The following is a 26504-nucleotide window of genomic DNA, read 5'->3' as shown; positions in this document are numbered from 1 at the left end:
ACAAAGCCATGGCTTCCGTGCTGACGAGTGGTCTTACTGGGGCCGGTGAAGACAACTGCAAACTTGCAATAGTGCCGGTTCAAATAAAGGCCAGGAAAGGGAACACAACAGTGTATACATATGCATTCCTTGACCCAGGCAGCACGGCATCATTTTGTACAGAGGGGCTAATGGCTAGACTCAACCTCCAAGGAAGAAAAACTAACATCTTATTGAGAACTATGGGTCAGAAGAAAGTTATCGAAACACGCATTGTTTCAGGCCTAGAAGTGGCTGGACTGGACACCAATGACTTTTATATTCTTCCAGGCATTTACACACAGAAGGAAATGCCCGTAACTAGAGACAACATCATCAGAAAGGAGGATCTATCCAAATGGCCATATCTGAACAAAGTGCACATCCCTGTCATTGATGCTGAAGTGGAGTTGCTGATTGGAACAGACGCCCCAAAAGTCATGGAACCATTGGAGGTAATTAACAGCAAAGGAGATGGACCGTTTGCTGTGAGAACACATTTGGGGTGGATTGTCAATGGACCGCTTGGACATCATGATGGCACAGACACAACCTGCCATCCAACTGTCCAATGCAATAGAATTTCAATTGACAAAATAGAGCAGCTCTTGATCAGCCAATATAATCAAGACTTCAGTGAGAAGGCATCTGAGGATAAGCCTGAGATGTCAATGGAAGACAGGAAATTCATTAAATGTGCAAATAATAGTGTAACACTGAAAGATGGACACTATTATCTGGATTTGCCTTTCAGGAGAAACGACCTTACCATGTCAAATAATCGTTCAGTTGCAGAACAGCGCCTCCTAGGGCTGAAAAGGAAATTTGAAAAGAATGAACATTTCAAGAAAGAGTACATTAACTTTGTAGCTGATGTAATTGAAAAGGGCTATGCCGAAGTGATACAATCAGAGCAGCTCAAAAAGACAGACGGGAGAGTTTGGTACATTCCACATCACGGCGTGTATCACCCCAAAAAGAAAACATTAAGAGTTGTATTTGACTGCAGTGCATCCTACCAGGGAAAGTCACTCAACTCTGAGCTGCTGCAAGGCCCTGATTTGACAAACAGCCTAATTGGAGTGCTTCTGAAATTTAGAAAGGAGCCTGTGGCCGTTATGGCAGATATCCGCTCAATGTTCCATCAAGTGAGGGTGTCTGCAAAGGACGTTGACTTTCTAAGATTTCTGTGGTGGCCTAATGGCGATGTCCGTAAAAGCCCAGTCGAACATCGCATGCTCGTTCACCTATTTGGAGCTACTTCGTCACCCAGCTGCTCAAGCTTTGCATTGAAAAGAACAGCAGAGGACAACAAGGCTCATTTCCACCCAGAAATAGAAAGCACCATTAATAATAACTTTTACGTCGATGATTGCCTGAAGTCAATGGCCACAGAACAGGATGCTATACAAATGGTTAAAAACCTGTCAAATGCCTGTCACATGGGAGGATTTCATCTCACAAAGTGGATGAGTAACAGCCGCACTGTGCTCTCCGCTATTCCCGAGGAAGACAGAGCCAAAGAAGTTAAAACGTTGGATTTGGATAAAGAGGAGCTCCCCATGGAAAGGGCACTGGGACTACAGTGGAATGTCGAAAATGACACTTTTGTGTTCAAAATTACACTGAAAGAAAAGCCACTCACTCGAAGAGGAATGCTTTCTGTATTAAGTTCAGTTTATGATCCACTTGGATTTTTAGCCCCACTAACCCTTCCTGAGAAAAGTATGGATGGGATGAAAACATTCCACAAGCAACATCTAAAAAATGGACCGACTGGACATCTAGTCTGACAAAGCTGACCGATTTTAGCGTGCCTCGCTGCATCAAACCAAAAGACTTTGGCGAATCAACCAGCTCCCAATTACATCACTTTTCAGACTCCAGTGATGATGGATATGGCACCGTGAGCTACCTACGGATGAAAAACAGCAGAGGGGAAGTGTCAGTTTCATTTATGATGGGAAAAGGAAGAGTGGCTCCCTTGAAACAGATCACAGTACCCAGGATGGAGCTCACAGCTGCAGTACTATCAGTAAGAGTGGACAAAATGCTGAGGTCAGAACTACAACTGGAACTCGAGGATTCTGTCTTTTGGACAGATAGTCAGACGGTGTTGAAATACATTTCTAATGAAAAAACACGATTCCACACCTTTGTAGCCAATCGCATAGCTGCGATCCGGGCGAACACCAGCGCGTCACAGTGGAGGTATGTAAGCACAAATTTCAACCCAGCAGATCTCGCTTCCAGAGGCCTAAGTGCCAAGAAGTTTGTCGAATGCAAACGATGGATACAAGGTCCAACGTTTCTCATGAATTCTGAAAATGACTGGCCAGCTAACTACGTTGATTTACAGTTTAACCCAGTGGATGACCAAGAGGTCAAAAGAAAGGTTGTCTCATATACAACCAATGTTCAAAACACACAAAGCCCAACAGACCAGCTGCTAACTCACTTCTCAGACTGGCTGAGACTCAAGAAGGCAGTGGCTTGGTACTTGAAGTTTAAAGATGTTCTGAGAAAACTTGCAAGAAAGAGAAAGGAAATGGAACTCAAGGAAATTGGTGTAACTACACGTTGCCAAAGCAAAAACGTTGCTTCAAAAATGCACCCATTCAACTCCATTGTGAGCGGTCAGAACATCACTGTAGATGACATGGAAGAGGCTGAAAAAGTCATCATTGGAATTAGCCAGAGTCAAACATTCCCTGAAGAATTGGCAAAGTTGCAAATGGCGCCATCTTGTGTGCAAAAAGCAAGCTGCATATTCAAGTTGGATCCAGTGTTGGATAATGGCTTATTAAGAGTTGGTGGACGTCTCAACCGTGCAGCCATGCCCCAACAGGTAAAACATCCCATCATCCTGCACAAAAATCACCCAATCTCTACTCTGATACTACGTCACATACACGAGCGCACAGGCCACAGTGGAAGAAATCACATGATGTCCGAGCTTCGTAAGAAGTACTGGATCACAAATGCAAACTCAGCAGCAAGAAAGGTGATCACCAAGTGCACTGTGTGCAGACGTGTAGCAGGAAGGACCAAAGTACAGAAAATGGCAGACCTGCCCCAAGAACGACTAATCCCTGATCTGCCACCCTTTACAAATGTTGGAATGGATTACTTTGGACCAATCCAAGTAAAAAGAGCAAGAAGCCTTGTCAAGCGGTATGGAGTGATCTTTACCTGTATGACCAGTAGGGCAGTGCATTTAGAGATGGCATACTCCTTAGACACAGACTCTTGTGTACATGCCATTCGGAGATTCATATGTCGGAGAGGTCAAGTATCTCACATCCGTTCAGACAATGGCACTAATCTGGTTGGTGCAAATAAAGAACTACGTGAAGCCCTAATGAATCTGAACCAGGACAAGCTGAGGAATTCTTTATTGAAAGATGGCATCAAGTGGACTTTCAACCCCCCATCAGCATCACACCACGGTGGAGTGTGGGAAAGGCTCATCAGAATGGTGAGAAAAGTCCTATTATCAGTTTTACACCAGCAAGTGCTCGATGATGAAGGCCTGTTTACCATCCTGTGTGAGGTAGAAGCGATTCTCAACAGTCGGCCCATCACCACCATGTCATCTGACCCACACGATCTGGAGGCACTGACACCCAGCCACATCCTGACCTTGAGGTCTAAACCCATTCTACCACCGGGGGTCTTTCAAAAGTCTGACATGTACCTCAAACGCCGATGGAGACAAGCTCAGTACATGGCTGACTTGTTTTGGAAAAGGTGGACCCAAGAATACTTGCCATTGTTGCAGGAGCGACAAAAATGGTCAAGTAAGAAGAAAAATATTCAGACGGGTGACATTGTCATGATTGTCGACTCGACAGCACCCCGAGGGTCATGGATTCTGGGAAGAGTGATGGAAACCATGCCAGATGCCAAAGGCCTAGTTCGTTCTGTAAAGATCAAGACCCAAACCAGTGTTCTTGAACGACCCATCACAAAACTATGTCTGCTGCTTGAAGACAACTCCTGTCCCCAGTAGACATTTTTTAAGTTAAGTCATTTTCTATTTTGACACAATATGAAGAATGTGTTGAATATAACTAAACGGCTCCATTCATTATTTTGTATTGATAATTGTATTTAGTTATACACGCCATACAATTGGGGCCGGTGTGTAGGAGCCGATCTACTAATAGGCCATCACATCATGTATGTGCCATCATGCCATGTCTAACACCCCTGTTAGTGTGCTTTGTCACCCCCTACAGACATGGCAGAGAGGACATAAATTACCTGGCCATCAGAGGGCCAGGTGTTGTTGATTGGAGGTTCACAGTTTTTTACGTCTGGTTTTTGTTCTGCACCTCCTTCTATCCTAAGTTACAGTTTATATGCTAAAAGTATCTTTATTTTTGTTTTCAACTTGGATCAAATAAATCTTTTGAGTTCAACTTTAACTCTTCGCCTGGACATTCCTCATTTCCCTTTTTTGGTTTAAGTTTGCTGCACAAAGCCAGTCAGTTGGAAAAAGGTACTCTCAGTCAACCACCACAAGGACAAAAGGTCTCTACAATAATAAACCGTATAATATTATAAATCAGATTCACAGAGTGAATCAAATTCAATTGAGCCTCTCGCTGGCGTAAACAAGCATGTCTTTGATATCGTCATATTTGGGTTCAAAGTTCATAATTGTAATGTCTCTCCTACAGTCTTCTGTCCAGTTCTAAAGTTCCAAATGATAAATCACATACAATAAACATGTAGCATATGTTATCATTATCACAATATCATAGGCACAATGACAAATATGTGTTGATTACATTGACAAAGCGCGCGTCACAGTGGAGGTATGTAAGCACAAATTTCAACCCAGCAGATCTCGCTTCCAGAGGCCTAAGTGCCAAGAAGTTTGTCGAATGCAAACGATGGATACAAGGTCCAACGTTTCTCATGAATTCTGAAAATGACTGGCCAGCTAACTACGTTGATTTACAGTTTAACCCAGTGGATGACCAAGAGGTCAAAAGAAAGGTTGTCTCATATACAACCAATGTTCAAAACACACAAAGCCCAACAGACCAGCTGCTAACTCACTTCTCAGACTGGCTGAGACTCAAGAAGGCAGTGGCTTGGTACTTGAAGTTTAAAGATGTTCTGAGAAAACTTGCAAGAAAGAGAAAGGAAATGGAACTCAAGGAAATTGGTGTAACTACACGTTGCCAAAGCAAAAACGTTGCTTCAAAAATGCACCCATTCAACTCCATTGTGAGCGGTCAGAACATCACTGTAGATGACATGGAAGAGGCTGAAAAAGTCATCATTGGAATTAGCCAGAGTCAAACATTCCCTGAAGAATTGGCAAAGTTGCAAATGGCGCCATCTTGTGTGCAAAAAGAAAGCTGCATATTCAAGTTGGATCCAGTGTTGGATAATGGCTTATTAAGAGTTGGTGGACGTCTCAACCGTGCAGCCATGCCCCAACAGGTAAAACATCCCATCATCCTGCACAAAAATCACCCAATCTCTACTCTGATACTACGTCACATACACGAGCGCACAGGCCACAGTGGAAGAAATCACATGATGTCCGAGCTTCGTAAGAAGTACTGGATCACAAATGCAAACTCAGCAGCAAGAAAGGTGATCACCAAGTGCACTGTGTGCAGACGTGTAGCAGGAAGGACCAAAGTACAGAAAATGGCAGACCTGCCCCAAGAACGACTAATCCCTGATCTGCCACCCTTTACAAATGTTGGAATGGATTACTTTGGACCAATCCAAGTAAAAAGAGCAAGAAGCCTTGTCAAGCGGTATGGAGTGATCTTTACCTGTATGACCAGTAGGGCAGTGCATTTAGAGATGGCATACTCCTTAGACACAGACTCTTGTGTACATGCCATTCGGAGATTCATATGTCGGAGAGGTCAAGTATCTCACATCCGTTCAGACAATGGCACTAATCTGGTTGGTGCAAATAAAGAACTACGTGAAGCCCTAATGAATCTGAACCAGGACAAGCTGAGGAATTCTTTATTGAAAGATGGCATCAAGTGGACTTTCAACCCCCCATCAGCATCACACCACGGTGGAGTGTGGGAAAGGCTCATCAGAATGGTGAGAAAAGTCCTATTATCAGTTTTACACCAGCAAGTGCTCGATGATGAAGGCCTGTTTACCATCCTGTGTGAGGTAGAAGCGATTCTCAACAGTCGGCCCATCACCACCATGTCATCTGACCCACACGATCTGGAGGCACTGACACCCAGCCACATCCTGACCTTGAGGTCTAAACCCATTCTACCACCGGGGGTCTTTCAAAAGTCTGACATGTACCTCAAACGCCGATGGAGACAAGCTCAGTACATGGCTGACTTGTTTTGGAAAAGGTGGACCCAAGAATACTTGCCATTGTTGCAGGAGCGACAAAAATGGTCAAGTAAGAAGAAAAATATTCAGACGGGTGACATTGTCATGATTGTCGACTCGACAGCACCCCGAGGGTCATGGATTCTGGGAAGAGTGATGGAAACCATGCCAGATGCCAAAGGCCTAGTTCGTTCTGTAAAGATCAAGACCCAAACCAGTGTTCTTGAACGACCCATCACAAAACTATGTCTGCTGCTTGAAGACAACTCCTGTCCCCAGTAGACATTTTTTAAGTTAAGTCATTTTCTATTTTGACACAATATGAAGAATGTGTTGAATATAACTAAACGGCTCCATTCATTATTTTGTATTGATAATTGTATTTAGTTATACACGCCATACAATTGGGGCCGGTGTGTAGGAGCCGATCTACTAATAGGCCATCACATCATGTATGTGCCATCATGCCATGTCTAACACCCCTGTTAGTGTGCTTTGTCACCCCCTACAGACATGGCAGAGAGGACATAAATTACCTGGCCATCAGAGGGCCAGGTGTTGTTGATTGGAGGTTCACAGTTTTTTACGTCTGGTTTTTGTTCTGCACCTCCTTCTATCCTAAGTTACAGTTTATATGCTAAAAGTATCTTTATTTTTGTTTTCAACTTGGATCAAATAAATCTTTTGAGTTCAACTTTAACTCTTCGCCTGGACATTCCTCATTTCCCTTTTTTGGTTTAAGTTTGCTGCACAAAGCCAGTCAGTTGGAAAAAGGTACTCTCAGTCAACCACCACAAGGACAAAAGGTCTCTACAATAATAAACCGTATAATATTATAAATCAGATTCACAGAGTGAATCAAATTCAATTGAGCCTCTCGCTGGCGTAAACAAGCATGTCTTTGATATCGTCATATTTGGGTTCAAAGTTCATAATTGTAATGTCTCTCCTACAGTCTTCTGTCCAGTTCTAAAGTTCCAAATGATAAATCACATACAATAAACATGTAGCATATGTTATCATTATCACAATATCATAGGCACAATGACAAATATGTGTTGATTACATTGACAAAGTTTTGTCTTAGGTATTGATAAGTTTGTACAAACTGCAAAGGCCTGAAATGTTGGGATTACTGGAACATGAAATAAGTGAGGCATGATAGATTCATTGCTTTTCCCCTCTCTATGTGGTCCTCCCTATGGGTTGCTCTTGTGTAACACTGTAGTAACATTCACTCCTAGGACAATACCATATTGATATAACTCTGACGTTGTAGGCCTACTAGTAATATGCTACTGTTATCACCAGTGTAGGCATATTCTTTACACAAATCCTGTGGAAATTGAAAGATTCAGGGGTCAGAACATTCTAGGGAAGTCATCACTGGAGTTCAGTCTAAGTCAGAAAGTATCACAATAGAATGCATGTAAGTCATATAATATTGTTCCGAACAAGAATGTGAATTTAAGATGGCAGTCTTTGCTCAACCGTTTATAAAGTGTTCTGTGAAGTGAGGTGACCAGCAGAGGGAGCCAGAGATGAATAAGTAGAGGCCACACACGCACCTGCAGCTAGAAGTGAATGGCCACGTAAAGCATAATAAATGCAATGTAAACAAGTGTAATGCTTTATGGTGTCGTCCACACAGTTAACAGTTTTTGTATTGAGTTGTGCTTGAAATGTAATTACCTAGTAAATAGTACATAGACATTAGGCCCCCGAAGGCGGGGTCGGCGAAAGGGCCTTTCTGTGTGGAGTTTGCATGTTCTCCCCGTGTCCCCTAGGGTAGGTACCCTCACAAAAACATGCAGTAATCCTGGTCTCTAAACTGCCTCCCCCTGGGCAGCCGGGGCGCCTGATGGAGGGGAAAGGAACTGGTTGGAATAACGTGTTCCTTTCACGCGTTAAGTCCAACCAGGGAAACTCCCCACTGTCAGGTGTAAAGGAGCAACTTGGACACTCAAGCATGAAGGAAGCATGAGTTAAGTCCGTTGCTCTCCCCAGGTTGGCGGAGGGTGTGTAGAGCCCAGGATCACAGTAGATGATTGACACAGGGGTGAAAAATGGGTTACAAAATCGTGGGATAAAAAATATATTTAAAAAAAAGACATTATAGGCCTACTGTTAATACATATTTCAATCAATCAATCATTATAGGACACCATAGGGCATCTCAGAGGCGCAACACTGACCGAACGCTAGGGGGGGGATATAGAGCGGCGCCGCAAAGCGGCGCCGCCGAAAAATCCGTCCCCCCCGTCCCCCCCACCACCCTAGGGGAGGGGGGGATGGGGGGGTCTAACCACCAAAACGTGGGGTTATGGTTAGGGTCGGATTACAGAGAGGTTGTTCCAGTGACTCAATGCACATACAAAACTGCTTTGGCACAGTTATTATTATTATGAATTACCTGGCTGTGATTCCTCCTCCTCCCATATGTGTCTCAAAACGTAAAAGTTTAACCTAAAACAGGTCAAAACTCACTGACCTCATGAAAGTTAGCCTATTCTATATAAAATGTACAACACCTGGGCAGTTTTCAGGAGAGGAGAGGGTTCGCATGTTTTAAATATGTAGTTGCACCTTACCTGGTGTTGACAGTTGTGCTTTCATTAGTGGCTAATATAATAATATAAATCCCAAAGTGGGGTCCGGCCGTCCGGGGACCCCCAGAGGTCCTTGAGCCGTGAGTTCCAGGGGGTACAGCTACATGATAGTTTGGAACCAAATGGACCCTTGTCGCCTTAATTGTGGCATGTCATGTGGACGCAGCGGGGTCCTTGAAATTAAACGGGTTGAGAATCACTGCTACTGCTACTCCTTCTCTTCTCTTCAAATGGGGGGAGGGGGGTCCGCGGGCTAATACGTGTCCATTTGGGGGTCCTTGACACGAAAAGGTTTGGGAACCACTGTACTAGAGTAGAGGATAAAGTATATTCATTCATCTCCTATCGATCTAGTCAATACACGTTACCAAAAGTTGTGCGTGACACCAAAAGTGCTGACCTATTGAATACTGTTCCTGTATTATTAGAATCATTACGCAATCACCACAGAGTGCAAAGCACATTGGGTCACTGATGGCGGTGTAACAACTTCCCGAAGGTAGATGGGCCAAACCATTTTGGGATTTAGACAGGGGTGGATCAAATATACCCTTCAAAATATATCGCGTTTATGAACGCAGGATTTCACAAGTATTACTCCTAAGATAACTTTGGAGCCAGGGGGGATAAAGGGGGGGACCCCCAAGCCAGAGGGGACCCCCAAACTCATTTGGGGGGGACCAATGTGACGCTGGCAGGGGATTCGTCCCCTCCGTCCCCTAGCTTATTGCGCCCCTGGGGCATCTGTTTTTAGGAGGAGATATGCACCTGTAGGCTACAGTGTAGCTACACTGTGAAGTGAAGTTCGACGGGTAGCTCGTAAAGTGTTGCTTGCTATAGTCCAGTAAAAGTAGCCTACTAGAGCTTTTTGCAAGGTCGTGGAGACTCCATTGCACTCCCAACAACTTTATGTTTACCGGTATGTGTCCTGATGATTTCGCAACGGTATCCGCCCTCTCTGCAACGTCGCTTATACGACTACGAGTAGGGGGCATGTCTGCAGACGTGGAGCGTCCGAGATCCCTGAGGAGTTGCTCTGATGCTCTCTCCGTGTGGTTCCTCCACGCCGTTTTCCTTGATAGCAAATATGGGTCTCTCCCACGCTTTTGTGTTTCCCATAATTATTCTGAGAAATTGTGCAATTGTGCATCAGGCACGTGCAGTATTTTTTTTTTTTTTAAGTATATTTTTTTAAGGGAAAGGGCAAAAAAGTTGTTTTGTTTGCCACATAAGGACGTGTGTGTGTGTGTGTGTGTGGCGGGGGGGGGGGGGGCAATAAGGGCTTATGTGGGGGGGCAATAAAAAGGGCTTATGTGGGGGGCCAATAAGCACTCATGCACTCATCAGTTTTACATCCCATCAGGGTGCCAGAGAGAGGAGGGAGGAGCCTGGAGGACTGCCATTGACGCAGATGTAACCCAGGTCCAGAATATAGGTTAGAATGGGCTAAACCACCCTTTACAATAAATATATAAATACAATGGATTAAAATGGGCTAACTCATCCTTCAATATGAATAAACAAATAACTGTTAAAAAGTCCTCAAGTGACAATTCATTCATTCAGTCATATCCCCTCACTACACTGAAATGTACACAGAATACACTAAATAGTAATGAAAAAATAATGACCGACCTTTGCCTGTTACAGGCCAGACGCTCAATTGCGCAATGTTGGAAGAATGTCAATGCCCCTACGATCGGCTTTTGGCTGAGGAACTTAACAACCATGAGAAACTAACATATATATCTACAGTATTCTATACGATATGGGAGAAGTTCTTGGACTTCATTAAGCGAGGTGATATTGAAGAGGCTTTGGATGTATAGTGGTTAATTGGAGTAGTCAGCTGTGGGGTGGGGGTAGGGAACTGTAACGGACATTGTGCATTTGTTTGTTTAACTGTATGTAATGTGTTTTATTTTCGTTTTATTTTTGTTATGATTATTTATTTATTTTTGTTCTGTATTTATTGTTGTCAAAACATTTCCTGATAAGATTTTGGTCATAAATCATAAATTGTGGTCCCAGAGATATAAAAATGCCCTTAAATGGTGGGTCCGTAAACTAATGCATGTCAAACTGGAGGTCCTTGAAATTAAACAGGTTGAGAATCACTTCTTCTCTCATGGGGGGTCCCTGGCATATCTTTTCAAATGGGGGTCTGCGGGGCTAATTAGTGTCAATTTGGGGGTCCTTGACATGAAAAAGTTTGGCAACCATACTGCCCTATAGGCTACAGCCATGTCAAGCAGTTTCTGGGGCTTCGTACACACATAAGGAACATCTGTGCTGTGCTCTGCCTGTGTTTCATGCATTTCAATGCTTTTCCAATGGAAGTCACGTGGTTTGACCAAACACTTGTGTTTGATTGCCCCCATCACTCACAACTGTTTGGTCAAACCACGTGACTTCCATTGGAAAAGCTTTGAGGCGGCCATAAAACACGGACAGCACAGAGCATGTTCGTCTGATACATGTATGTGTGTACGAAGCCTGAGGCAGCAGCGTCATTCTAAATGCCAAGACACATTTGGGCTCCATTTTTGTCAACGCTATAAACCCTTATCTCTAAACTTTATTTGCCTTTCTTTTTTTCTTTTTTTTTTACTATTTTGTAAAACATTTTTGAATACCGGTAGTTAAAATGGCCAGTCTACAAGCTCACAGCGTGTCAAGATTGGCTAGTTGAACACCTTGAAGACCTTAACAGGAGCCCTCGTACAAGGTTTCGTTGACTATGCATGCAGGTACCACAGCAACTCAAAGGCCCTTAAAACAAGGCTCCATACCTCCCAAAACAAACTGGTCAGGCTCCTACTTGGCCTCCCCCCCTGAACCCACCTCACCCCTGCCCACTTTGACAGGATGGAATGGCTTAGGGTCGACGACAGAGTACAGCATATTGCAATGGATCTGGTCTACAAGATTCGATACACCACCAAGATACCCATGTACCTGTCTAATTACTTCCTTAATGTTAACGAAGTCCACACCCACAACACCAGAGGGAGTGCAACGAACCATGTACAACCCAGATTCGGCACAAACAAGGGACTAAATTATTTTCGCGCCTATGCCACCAAAATGTGGAACGCCCTACCAACAGTCATTAAGACATGTGAATCCCTTGACTCCTTCAAAACCGCCCTCAAAGGGCACCTACGGACGGTTGCAATTCGAAACTGTCCCCGGTAAAATCTGAATCCCCACCCCCTTTTCCCTCACTGTATAATATGTTTATTTTCCCTTTTTACCTCCATTATGATGAATTCCTGTTCGGTTCTTTGACTATATTGAAGTGTCTATTTGTACGTCTCTAAATGTTTTGATTAATTGAACATGGTGGACCCTCTTGTAAACAAGTGTAATGCTTAATTGGGTCGTCCACTCACAGTTGTCTTTGCAGAGTTTGTGCATGAAATGTACTGTAATTCTGCAAACTGTTAATACATATTTCAATCAATCAATCAATCAATCAATCAATCAAACTATTCATTTTTTTTTCTCCAAAGAAGTTTAGGGATAAGGGGTTTAGTGGTGACGGAAATGGAGCCCATGATGCCAAAATAATATCAATGAAACATGACTTTTTAAAACAATGCTGGTTCATTATACTGTTAATTGTTCTTAATCTTAAATTAAAAGACATCGTCATTTCTAAAAAATATATAATTCTGCCATTTCTATACTTGAGTTGAACTGAAGAAAAACCTGGTCGTTATTTATTATCGTTGTTTCTTCAGTGTTGCACTCTCTGCAGACAGCCCTCCTCCTCATCCTCCTCCTCCTTCCCCTCCTCCCCCTCCTCCTCCTCATCCTCCTCCTCCTCCTCCTCCTCCTCCTTCCCCTCCTCCTCCCCCTCCTCCCCCTCCTCCTACTCCTCCTCCTTGAACAAGGTGGACCCTCTTGTAAACAAGTGTAATGCTTAATTGGGTCGTCCACTCACAGTTAACAGTCTTTGTATTGAGTTTGTGCTTGAAATGTACTGTAATTCTGCAAACTGTTAATAAATATTTCAATCAATCAATCAATCGATTGGTCGTGGAATACCACGACCAATGAGCTGTGGCCAAAACTGTCATGTGACAACACTTTGAATAATAAATAAATACACAACAACAGAACCACGACAGACTTTCACTAATCCGTTTATTAAATTCACAGTTTATCATTTAGGCACTGAGCAATGAATCCACAGAGCCATTTACAGTAACATGTTTTATCATTTAGGCACTGAGCAATGAATCCACAGAGCCATTTACAGTAACATGTTTTATCATTTAGGCACTTAGCAATGAATCCACAGAGCCATTTACAGTAACATGTTTTATCAGGCACTGAGCAATGAATCCACAGAGCTATTTACAGTAACATGTTTTATCATTTAGGCACTGAGCAATGAATCCACAGAGCTATTTACAGTAACATGTTTTATCATTTAGGCACTGAGCAATGAATCCACAGAGCCATTTACAGTAACATGTTTTATCATTTAGGCACTGAGCAATGAATCCACAGAGCCATTTACAGTAACATGTTTTATCATTTAGACACTTAGCAATGAATCCACAGAGCTATTTACAGTAACATGTTTTATCATTTAGGCACTTAGCAATGAATCCACAGAGCCATTTACAGTAACATGTTTTATCATTTAGGCACTGAGCAATGAATCCACAGAGCCATTTACAGTAACATGTTTTAGAACACCACAAAGTTGGTATGGTGACTTTAAAATAAAATACACCATGAAATAAAATACACCATTAATTAAAATACACCTTTGGCCCAGCCTGTAACAGGAACATCTGTTCATAGGCCTACAGTAAAAATCACACCCGTGTGAAGTGAGGGGCGCTCTTATCATCGTACATCATCTCATCCCGACCAATCACAATCTGCGTCCCCACCTTCGTCATCCGTGTGTGTTTAACCCATTCAGGCCTGACGTCGACATTTTAAATAATGTCTTCTAAATTCTGACCGTTTTCTGAAATACCTCATGTTTCTGTATCAGTGGTTCTCAATATTTCATGTCAAGAACCCCAAAAATGATATGTAATATGCCTCCGTCCCCCCATCTGAAAATATGTTCTTCCAGGGACCGCCCCCAGCAAAGATTAGAGTTAAAATGTTCACTCTGTAAGTCTGTAATAATATATCTTCAAAGATTTGAGTTAAAATGTTCACTCTGTAAGTCTGTAATAATATATCTTCAAAGATTTGAGTTAAAATGTTCACTCTGTAAGTCTGTAATAATATATATCTTCAAAGATTTGAGGCACCACTGCAATCAATGTGGAGGTCAGAGGTCAAATCATATCAATGTGGAGGTCAGAGGTCAAACCCCATCAATCTGAGGTCAGAGGTCAAACCCTATCAATCTGAGGTCAGTCAAACCCTATCAATCTGGAGGTCAGAGGTCAAACCCTATCAATGTGGAGGTCAGAGGTCAAACCCTATCTTGGGGTCTTTAGCACATCAATGTTTGATTGACAGATTGTCACTGTGCTTCTTATATACATCATCAGTGTGATGTCACCATGATGTCATGATGAGTCACTCATGACCAAATATGGAGTCCATGATGTCAGGCGTACTGGCGACGGTGGTAACCATGACAACCTGGACTCACTCAGACATGTGGAGTAACCATGGCGACCTGATGTGACCCTCGCTCACATCGAGACTCTATCTCTGCTCACACAGAAACACTGAGGAGCCACTCCCCCACAAAGTGAACCCAACGCAGAGGGGTTCAGTGGACGTGGTCTGGAAGGTGTACAGGTGGGTCAGAGTGTCCTCTGAGGACACTTCATAGAAGGACAGAGTCCCAGCGGGACGGTCTACATAGACTGATACTCTGCAGACCCTGTCCTCCCTGTTTTCACGGTCAGCATCCACTGCTGCTCTGATGGAGCGTTTAGAGGGACCGACAGGGAGGTCAGTCCTCTTCTTATTGTGTCTGACATAGTAACCGTCATCATCACACTCCAGACTCCATGACATGCCATGGTATCCAAGCAAACTGTTATCACCACCTCCTTTCCTGCTGATTGCTCTGTCAGTCCCTGCTATATCAAACCCTCCACTGCACTCTACCTCAGAGTAGCAGTGTTCGCTCACACTCTCTGCACTAAGAACCTGAGGAGCTTCTGAGTCAAACCGTTCTGCATGATCAGGATACTGATGATCCTGTCCCTCCACCCATGTGACCTTCCTGTTGTCCTCAGACAGAGTGAGGCGACAGTCTGCTGTGTTTGTGTCCAGTGAGAGACGCTGGAAATCTGATGAGAAAACACACAGTAACCATTAAGTACATCATTCACACACACACACACACACACACACACACACACACACACACACACACACACACACACACACACACACACACACACACACACACACACACACACACACACACACACACTTAACATCTTTATTTGTATTCACATTTTACAAGAAATTTCTTGAACACAAACGCAAACTTGAGAAAACTCTACAACAAGTGCTTCAGGATACAGATCACGGCAGGGTACAGAAAGCATGACCAAATGTTACCTCACCTTGCCCACTTTGCTAAGAAGTACTTGTGCATCACTGCTTCAAGTGTAGCTTCAGAGCGTGTATTTAGTAGTGGAGAGCCAAGGATGTAACACTTTGCACGTTTCATTTTTTTACTCAGAGATCCGTTTATCTGCACCTGTAATATTTTCAGGCAACGGACCTACACATGTCTGCTACCATAAACCACTTCAATATTTTTTATAAAACAGGCCGGGAGTTATTAAACCGAACGTGGACGCTGTTCCAGTGCCATGGAACAAGAAAATGTATCAAACATAATTAAATATTAAATAGTATCGGGTGTACCAGTTTGGGCGTTTGAGTCAATGGGCCATACATTGATTAAACAAACGTTTGATTGATTGAGTTGTACAATGTTATACAACCCTAAACTAATTTTAGAATACACTCTGTAATGAAGACAGCTGACTGAACATATAATATTGGCCAATATGTCAAATATGTAAATATTACATATAATGGTATTAAATGGAAAGTGGGCCATTTGTTACAAATGGCCCACTTTTGCAAGTTGTTGTTGGCGTTGCTTGCAGACCAGAATGAACGTGTATTCCGTCTAAACACGATGCAAACTAAAGAAGAACATAAGCATGAAGACATCCATGTTGATTTTTATTCACCAACATCAACGAAAAGAATTGTAGCACACATATACTCCAAGTGTAAAATGTTACGCTTTTTAAGAAAAGTCAGTTTTTCGCCAATAACTCCCCATAGGATGAAGGTAAACACTTCAAACTCCCTGGGCACGTAGAGTACGTTGCTGTACACATACTGACGCGATGGCGTCATGATGGCTTTGACCAATCAAGAGATAACGTTCATGTTACAACCATGACACGTTACAATCGTGGCGGCTCTCCCCTACATCAAGGTTTATTTGCAGTCCAAGAAAGGCACGACTTACAGAGGAGCTCATTGACATGTTGGTGTTCCTAAAATATGACACTAAAATAGTAATTTTGTTGCATATTGAAATTTGAAAATGCATTAGATTGCATTGTTGTACTGTTTTGTTTTGTTGCATTTTTTATTTATTTTCAATAAGTCCCTGTTCAATATAAATCTGCTTGTCTGCTTCTATTAGTTAATGCACAAATTAAATTGTTGCATTATGTTGCAGTTGCAAAGTTGCACATACTGTACTAGTGTACTGTTACTGTATAAGAAATAATAGAACTTCCAGACAGTTGATCATTTCAGGGTTCAGAGTTAGTACTTCGAGTTTGTATTGTGTACTCTACCTCAGATGCAGTTAAGTTGTTACTTGAATAGACAAGATGAGAATAGATTTTACTATATTATTTGCTTTGATTTTTACTTGAACTTTTATGCCTTTTGAATGTGTTACACACGGTATCAGAGCCCTAGTATCTCAGACTTTTCAACAAGTGTTGAACTGTTAAACAAGTGAACATTGTTTGCATTGTTGATTGTTGTAATGTTCATATTCTATATTTCTTGAAAATGCATAAGATTGCGCAGCTTTTATTTGTACTTTGTACGTTAAAACCTCAGAGGATTTTCAAAAAACTACCTCAAGTTCTGTATCGTTCTTGAAATAGAAATATTATTTTGCACTAAAATCGCTGTGGTTGCATGGTATCGAAAAATATCAATACATTTCAGAATAGCGTATCGAAGTGTAAAATCCAGTATTGTGACAACACTAGTATATAGACAATATTTCAGGCCAATAAAAAAAGACTATATACCAAATTTCCCACCCGTCAACCTGGACTGCCGGACTACTAGACAAGGAGGTTAAATGGGAGGCTATTGTGCAGTCAAAGTTACCAATACAAGCTAGTTAATTCAGCATTATTTTATTGACCGGTCAGGCCGGTATGGTAGGCCTCAGGCCTACCATACCAGGCCCACATTCAATTTCAAATATGTGAGTGAGAACACGTGAATGTTTCTGTCATTCCGATCTCCCACATATTTCTATTGACTGGCTTTATCTCTCAGCCAAGGCTGTAGTTGTCTGCAACGTGTCACTAAGGAGTATGAAATCCTTGTTTGACCAACACGCACACGCCTGAAGATGCACTGTGTGCGCACCAGACTGCGTGCTTGACAAACTACAATGTGAAAGCAAACCCGATCAAGAATGTTACAACTACACGCCTGAAGTCTACCAAACTATACAGTAGGTGTTAAAAAAACTCTGTATAAGATGTCAATAGTGAGAGATACTCACGTCCTTTAATGAGATGAGGATTGAACCGATCTTCTCCACCATGTTTCACTCTGTAGGAAGTAGAACAACAATGCATCAATGTCTGACTGTCTAACACAACGTCTCCACTAGCTGACACTACAGTGTTTCACTCTGTAGGAAGTAGAACAACAATGCATCAATGTCTGACTGTCTAACACAACGTCTCCACTAGCTGACATTACAGTGTTTCACTCTGTAGGAAGTTGAACAACAATGCATCAATCATCACATGCCTGAAAATAGTAAAATTGTGGTGTTTCCCCACAAACATTACCCACAAATAGTAAAGGGTTCTCCTGTAAACCGGGCCCCACATCAGGGTCTACTCACTTGAGATTCTCCAGCCCAGCAGAGAGCAGCATCTTCATTCCTGACTCATTCACCATGTTGAGACTCACGTCCAATTCTCTCAGATGGAGGGAGGGATTAGAAGTTAGAGCTGAGGCAAGAACTTCACAGCATCTCTCTGTCAAGAAGCAGTTCTCCAGTCTAAATGAAGAATACAACCAGATGAGAGAGAGAGAGAGAGAGAGAGAGAGAGAGAGAGAGAGAGAGAGAGAGAGAGAGAGAGAGAGAGAGAGAGAGAGAGAGAGAGAGAGAGAGAGAATGTGATTCACATTGCATGTGAATTATTGCATGTGAATCACATTCAATGTGAATCACAATGGCATGTTCTAAGGGACCACTTGAACTTCAGGAAAAGGGGGGCCTGGAGGAAAATAGGGGAGGTTGATGCCTTTCTAATTGTAGTCAGAGGGAGGGTGAGCTAATAGTATTTCGAGTCCAAGGGAGGGTGATCCAATTTTGATAATAAAATAGTCTGGGTTTTTATATATACATGTTTTACTGCAGCTATTTTTTTATTCAGTCAAACTTTGTCTAATAATACCCCTCTGTTGCTTTCACTTGTGGAACGAACAAGAAAACACACACACACACACACACACACACACACACACACACACACACACACACAGTCGAGTCTATAAGTCCGTCCGTCTTTCTCTCTCTACTCTGCCGATGCGAACGGAAATAAAAGCCTGGCTATTGAAGGCTAGTCTGTCTCAGTCCCTCATATCTCTGGACACTTTCTTCATACTGAGCAAGCACAGAAACGCTATTAATTATAAAGTAAGCTATGCTACTACGCTTTCATATATGGAGTATACGGTTGTCTATGCACATACTGTACATGTAGTTAGCACTATTAGGTACTGTTAGCCTCGCTACTTTTATAAACGTAGAATTAGATAGCAGCGAAAAAGTTAATATAAATATCATTCAAAACTAGGGGATAACACTCTGACAACAAAACACATTGAACCACTCAGAGGTGTTTAGGTTTTAAATGTGGTATCTCAGCATAAAGACTACATACATTAGTCACTGTATCTTATCAATATTATGGTCAGTGTGAGTTACCATGATATTAACCTCATCCACACTCTTCAAATACTACCACCATCATAACTACATTATAATCACTTACTATAACAGAACTTTACTTAACCAAATACAAATAAAAATGTTAAATTAATCTGACCTGAGAGTCTCCAGACAACAGTGTGGGCTCTTCAGTGCAGCACAGATGAGATCCAGTCCAGAATCCTTCAAGCCGTTTCCACTCAGGTCCAGTTCTCTCAAATGGGACGGATTGGAGCTTAGAGCTGAAGCCACAACTTCAATGTGTTCCTTCTTGAGGTCACAGTCAACAAGTCTGTAATTACAGATTAAATGTAAAATCAGAGATGATCAAAACAGAACAGACCATGTTCACTGTCAAGGAGGTTCCCTGTGGTGCTGTCTGAAATGTGTGTGTGTGTGTGTGTGTGTGTGTGTGTGTGTGTGTGTTGGATACTTTTCTAACTAAGCAAATAGCGGCAGTGAGTAACACATATTTAATTTAAATGTGCTCATAACTTTCCACTGTTGTCATTTGATTGTAATACAAACATTAAATAATTAAAACGATCCCAACTCGCTGCTGTTGTTCAACTCTATGGCAGTGAAGTGAAGAAATGTTCTGTCAACAGATGAACAGTCTGTACGACCGCATGCCATGGCAAAATCACCCTGATATCACTAAATATACTAAACACAAATCACACTTAAATTGGATTGCAATACTAATATATATATATATATATATAAATATGAAGTGAGGGTCTCTCTCTCTCTCTCATATAGTGATCTAACATGTTAACATTCACTCTACTAACCTGGCTGTTGTGCAGTTCTTCACAGCTGGGACCAGTCTCAGTCGCCCCTCCTTTGATGTGTTGTATTTCTGCAGGTCCAACTCCCCCAGAACCTCCTCTGACATCTGCAGCATGGAGGCCAGAGCTGAACACTGGGTCTCAGAGAGTTTCTTCCCTGAGCTGCTCTCTGACTCCAGGTACTGTTGGATCCCCTGACTTACTGACGGGTCGTTCATCTCCATCAGACATTGGAATATGTTGATGCATCTGTCAGGAGAGAAGTCGTCATCATTCATCTTCTTCAGGTTGTTGATGGCTCTCTGGATCTCCTTTGGACTGTTCTTTGTCTTACCCAGCAGGCCTCCTAACAGACTCTGGTTGGACTGCAGTGAGAGACCATGTAGGAAGCGGACAAAGAGGTCCAGGTGGCCACTCTCACTCTTCAGGGATTTTTCCATGGCTCTCTGCAGGAAGTCATCCAGGGTCATTTCTTTTTTTCCTCCCAGGAATGTCTTCAGTACCTCCTTCTTCTTCTTCTTCTTCTTCTTCTGTGTGAAACAGTGGAACAGGTAGACTGCAGCCAGGAACTCCTGGATGCTCAGGTGAACAAAGCAGTAGACTGTTTTGTGGTAAGAAGCACCGTCTACTCTGAAGAATGATGTGCACATGCCTGACTTTAGCACGGCCTTGTTCACATCAAGACCACAGGCTTTCAGGTCTTTCTGGTAGAACAGGATCTGATCTTCGATCAGTTGGTTAAATGCCAACTCGCCCAGCTTCAGAATGAACGATCGTTCTGCCTTCATGAGCTCCTCTTTTCTCTTTTCCGTCATCTTATCTGATTTACCATACTTCTTCTCCATCTGCTTCATCATAGTCGTCAGGAATTCACAGTACATCTGAACCAGGGTCTCAGGGAGCTGGTCTTCCATGTTTCTGTGCTCCACAACAAAAGCAAGAATCCAACAGAAGACTGGGATTTCACACATAGTGGAGAGGATCTTTGATTTCTTGATGTGTGAGATGATTAAGCTGGTCATCGAGTTGGCCTTGTTCTCATCATTGAAGATCTTCATGAACCTCTTCTTGAAGTACTCCCTCTTCTGGTCATCTGTGATGAACCCTCTTATTTCTGTCATCCTGTCAACAAGGTCCAGTCGATCAGGGATCTGATCCACTGCTGCAGGCCGTGAGGTGATCCAGATGCGAGCGGAGGGAAGCAGTTCACGCTTGATCAGGTTTACAATCAGCTCCTCGACCGGCAGGGATTCCTCAACATTCGTGATGATGGAATTTTTCTCGAAATCCAACTGAAGCCTGTTTTCATCTAGCCCATCAATCATGAACATGACTTTGCAGGGACATGTTTTGTAGTTGTTTGACTCCTGCACTATTCTGAAGATGTCATTCAGTGCTTCTTCCGTAATCCCTCTGGTTTCCTTGACACATTCGTGAAGTAGTTTCGCCAGAGAAAAGCTTTCTCCCTTGTGAAGATTTAACTGGCGGAACGTCAATGGGAACACGAGATGGGGGTCTCGGGGGAAACGGTCCATGGTCCAGTCGTGAATAAATTTGTGTAAGAGGAAGGATTTTCCAATTCCTGCGACACCAACAGTGAGCACTACACTTTCATTTATTCCAGAATTATACAATTCACAGAGTTGGATTGGTTCGTCCAGTCCTGCCCTGTTCATCTCCATCTGTCTGACCTCATGATACCTATGCATGCTTGTGAAGCTGGTGTTTATGTTGTAGATAGGGACACAGACGTCGTCAAACTTCATCTTGGACTCATTGTCCAATTTTACACATAGATATGTGTCTTTCATCATGTTCTTGTAGGCAGTAATGGAACCTGCTATTTTCACCAACAGATCTGTAATGAACAAAGCAATTCTTAAACAGCTTCAGGAGAAAGAGATCTGCCAGATCAAGCTCTACAAGACACTTATTGTCAGCTCACCTTCAGCAGAGGCAGATGCAGCTTCTGCTTCGGGTTGTGATGGAAGAGACTGAGTGGACCTGCTGTGGAATGAAAAACATGTTATACTGACTATGTATTCACCTACCAATGTCGCAATATCACAATGTGTGCTACATTGTCAGCTACATCGTCAGCATCACAATTAATGCTACATGTAACGTCAGCATCACAATGTGTGCTACATGTAACGTCAGCATCACAATACGTGCTACATGTAACGTTAGCATCACAATGTGTGCTACATGTAACGTTAGCATCACAATGCATGTTACATGAAACATTAGCATTACAAAGAAAAAAAACATGATTATGAACATCCTGGCTAAAAATAACACTGCTATTTAAAAGGATCTCTGGCTAATAAGACTTATACGCCTTAAAACATTATACTTGCCCTCTATAACTAACCAGGGATCCTTTTAAGAATCAGGATCAACGTGTACATTATCTTATACTGATGTTAAAATGTACATTAACTTGTATTATCTTACAGAACTTCATAGAAAATTAATTTAAATCACAATTACTCACAGATCCTCTAGAAGGAGATTCTCGTGTGTCTCAAGACATTGGTGGAAAATGTCTTTAGACGTGCTGGAGTTCAGGAGCGCATAGAGTTCCCTCATCCTCTCCTCGATGGTGGACTTGGACCTCACTTTATTGTAGTCCTCTGTGGTGATGATCGTCTTCTCAAGGAGCTGATCCAGGATGGGATTCACCCTGGTCACTCTCTGAATGAGCGCTGCCCGGTGTTGGTCAACAAAGTGATCCGCTGAAGATAAGTGGAATGAACATTGGTTGGTAGTTGTTGTTGTTGGTGAAACTGCCAGTATTTCCCTCCACACCAAATGTCTTCTTCCCTCTAAGACCCCCTTTACACGAGAACGATGTTCATAAGAACGGCAGAAAAACGTATCGCTTGTCTTAGATGAGAATGGTGTTTTCCAAACACAACAAAGTGAAACCACCTATCAAAGAGTGGAAGTCTTTGTATTGTGGAGTCGTGCTCGCGCCCCCCCGACAAGGTGAGTGCCCCCTGTACGTTGAGTCTGACTTGCTCCCTGTTTAAGTTTGTTCAATAAACACCCTTGAAACCGTCCCATCCTTGTCTTGGTGCTGGTAACAGACGCACGACCGCCCGTCAGTCAGTCAGTCAGTCAGTCAGTCAGTCAGTCCACAGACACACACACGTCACTCACACACACACACACACACACACACACACACACACACACACACACACACACACAGGGGCGTGCATACGTAGACGCTAAAGGGTGCTTGAGCACCCCCTAGTGGCCCTCTCTGGACCAACATGCCCTTTTGAATGTCAAGGTTCACTTGCAGTCACTGCATATTGATATATTTTGCCAAAATGCCAGTGGGTTCATTTGCGCCTCTGAACCATAGACTGTAAAAAATATGGACAAAGCGTTCCGCGGGTCTAACGTGAACGTAAAATGAAGCCTGTCAGTCCTTGCAATGGAAGTCGCCATCTTTTAGATCCGTTTTGGCCCAGTTCAGGCCAGCTGGCCCATTGGCTGGCCCAGACAACGAGGCGGGACTTCCCCCTTCTTCTTCGTTGGTTTTTATTTTGACTCGAGTGGGTGGGGGATCCCGTTCATAGACTGTAACGGTAGCCACGCCCCTCAGAACATACGCGACTTTATCATTTCATTTTTTTAATAAATGGGACCATCATTTTCCAAAAAGAATATTATTATATTATTAGAAATGAGACTTTAAACTAGTGACTGGAAGCAAAAAGTATTCATGACCATGTTTATTAAGGTAATACAGTCTAGGTGAAGTTGGGCCCAAATACATGGACTTCTATGGGGCTATGGGTTTTTTTGAGCCCAATGACAGCGCCACAACAGGCCATTATATGAACTTTCATTTCCTTAGTGGCTTCACAAAATATCCGTCTGACTGCCCCCCTGCTCTGAACCCACGGAGTTGACGCCCCTGGTGTTGCCCCCCACTGCAAGACAGTGCCTCTCTGACTGTGCCAAACAAATGATACCAGTACACCGAACGCTGCAAAACTGCGTCCATTTTCGTCTCGTTTGTCAACAATGAAAAATGTCACAAAAATGTTGTTATCAAGTTAAGCCGACTGCCCACCTGCAGCCTGCTAAAGAAACAATTGTTGTTGCTGCTTGCTTGGTAGTCAAGCATCATGAGCAGCATGTTTGTGTGAAGCTATTAAGCTAAGTTTATTTATTGTGTTGTAGTGCTGCCTAGGCTATAGTAACCCGTCTGTCTGGCCACTGCACTGCCCTGTATGCCCACCTGCTAAAGCTGAATATTTAGTAACCTAACCTTATGTCACTGTACTGTGTACTCTACTGTAGGCCTACTTGTTTGTTGTATGTTGTGCCTTGGAAACGAGTTGCTGCAACTCAAGGGACTATTATCCTCCAGACAATTAGTCAGGGGAGTTTACTGTTAATGTTTCTGATTCTGGGAGAGATCCCAGACGGTTTCACTTTTATGCACAGTAGAGAGCAGAACATTGATACCGTATTTAGCTCATGTACCACTTGCAGCAGAATAATGCCAGGAAAAGAAAGGCTAAGAAGAGGGAGAGGGAGAGCTACAGCAGGCAGCCCAGGGAAGCAGATCTCTGCTCTCCTGGATAAAGCAGCATGTGCCTGGTGGTGATGATGAAGCAGTTCTCTGCTCTCCTGGATAAAGCAGCATGTGCCTGGTGGTGATGATGAACCCATCGAGGTAAGGTTAGTCAACACCAGTCATGTTAAATTAAGGGGGGGAAACTGTCCTTTAATTTCATGCTCAGATTCGAACTGTTGGGTAATAATAAAAATGTATTCATGTATTTTGAATTTTTGATAGGCCTAGATTTTTAACCACACTAAAGTGCTTTGGTGATTCTAAATCAGACATGACGTGACAGATTAAAATACAAAAAGTAGCGCTGTAGCAGTAGTGGTGGTAGGCACTAGGCAGGTAGGATGCTGAATTTACAGATTGCATTGACTCTCGTCACCAAGCAAATAAACATTAGATTATATTGTTGTTCTAGGCAGCTACAGCAGACAGAGGCCGCCCATGGAAGCAGGAGGAGGAGGAGGAGGAGGCACATGAGGAGGAGTCAGATGTGCCTGATGAACCCATCAATGCGAGGTCAGAGTCAAACAACGGTGTCTATGGCACTTTCATACTCAGATTTGAACTGTTGGATAATAATAATGAGTGGCCCACAATTTATTTTAACCAGAGTAAGTGCTTTGGTGATAGTATCACATTCACAGTGATACTAAATCAGACGCTCACAAATTAAAATTAGTAGGCAAGTAGGGGGATTCATATTTTATTTGTTGTTCTTCTAGCAAGCAGAGGCAGCCCATGGAAGCAGAACTCTTGACAGTGAGGAGGCAGATGGGCATGATGTGAGGTCAGATAATAATAATAATAATAGTATTGAGGGGCTGACATGAAGCCCAGATGACAATTTAAAATAAAAGTAGGGTGATTCATATTGTATCGTTTTTCTTCTAGGCAGCTACAGCAGGCAGCAGCCCATGGAAGCAGCTCTGTGTTGTCCTACAATAGTCCATCGTATAGTAGCATCGATTCCATGGACGATCAGGTAGACACAGTGACGGATGAAGATGACCTGGCAGAGTCCAGACCAGCACCATGTTCAGAAACAGGAGAGATGACAGTAGGATTGTCCATAGAAGACATGAGCAACCAGTTGTTTGTTCGTGAAAGAGATGAGAGTGCGACAACTGCAAAGATAGCTATTATGGAATATCCAACAGATCCTTCCCATGTAAATGCTTTTCACATAAAGTGCAATAACAGCTCTATATTTCCATGTGCTGCAGTATAGGCCCTTGTCAACCACATATGGTGGCATATCCCAAAAATATTGACGGGCGCTCATTCCAGAAACAATGGTTCTCTGGAAAAGCATGGCTGCAGTACTCACCTGCTGCTGATTCAATGCACTGTTTTAATGCATGGCTGCAGTACTCACCTGCTGCTGATTCAATGCACTGTTTTAATGCATGGCTGCAGTACTCACCTGCTGCTGATTCAATGCACTGTTTTAGTTGTCGGATTTCCAACACATATCATAGCAAAACGGCATGGACGACTGAAGGCCTAAGCAAGTGGAACACTGCTCTTGAAAAAAATCAAGCAACACTCACAGACAGAGAAGCACATGAGAAGCATGGTTAGTTGGACCAATTACCAAAAAAAGGCTCTCCAGTCTGCATTCGATGTTTCAGATGTAAAGGGGGTGGAAGTTAGAGAGCAAGAGAGGCAGACAAATAGAGAAATCATAACCAGGTTGATTGATCTGACTGTATACCTTGCACAACAGGGACAAGCATTCAGACGTCATGATGAGAGCAGCTCCAGTGACAACCGTGGCAACTTCCTTTCATTAGTAGATTTATTTGCACGGTATGACAGTGTGATGAATATGCATTTGAAAAAAGTTGAAGATGTCAAAACCGTCAAGTCAAGGCCCCAGGTGTCAGCACTTTCCAATAGAA

The 26504-nt window shown here is 42.8% G+C and overlaps 1 protein-coding gene across 1 annotated transcript in view; it reads right to left on the bottom strand.

The window, feature by feature from the left end:
* Window positions 1-18851: 18851 nt before the first annotated feature.
* Window positions 18852-26504, bottom strand: part of LOC308322125 (NLR family CARD domain-containing protein 3-like) — a gene marked incomplete at both ends in the record, with an annotated part of 53341 nt that continues 45688 nt past the window's right edge. Inside the window, 2 exons of the mRNA XM_080773320.1 lie at window positions 18852-18885; window positions 19331-19504. Of these exons, the coding sequence (XP_080629446.1) occupies window positions 18852-18885; window positions 19331-19504 (208 nt within the window). The remainder of the gene's footprint in view (window positions 18886-19330; window positions 19505-26504) is intronic.

Source organism: Protomyctophum bolini, assembly GCF_963924005.1.
Source record: "Protomyctophum bolini genome assembly, chromosome: 10".
Classification (NCBI taxonomy): domain Eukaryota; kingdom Metazoa; phylum Chordata; class Actinopteri; order Myctophiformes; family Myctophidae; genus Protomyctophum; species Protomyctophum bolini.
The sequence above is the reverse complement of the archived record's forward strand: the minus strand, read 5'-3'. Positions and strand labels throughout refer to the sequence as shown.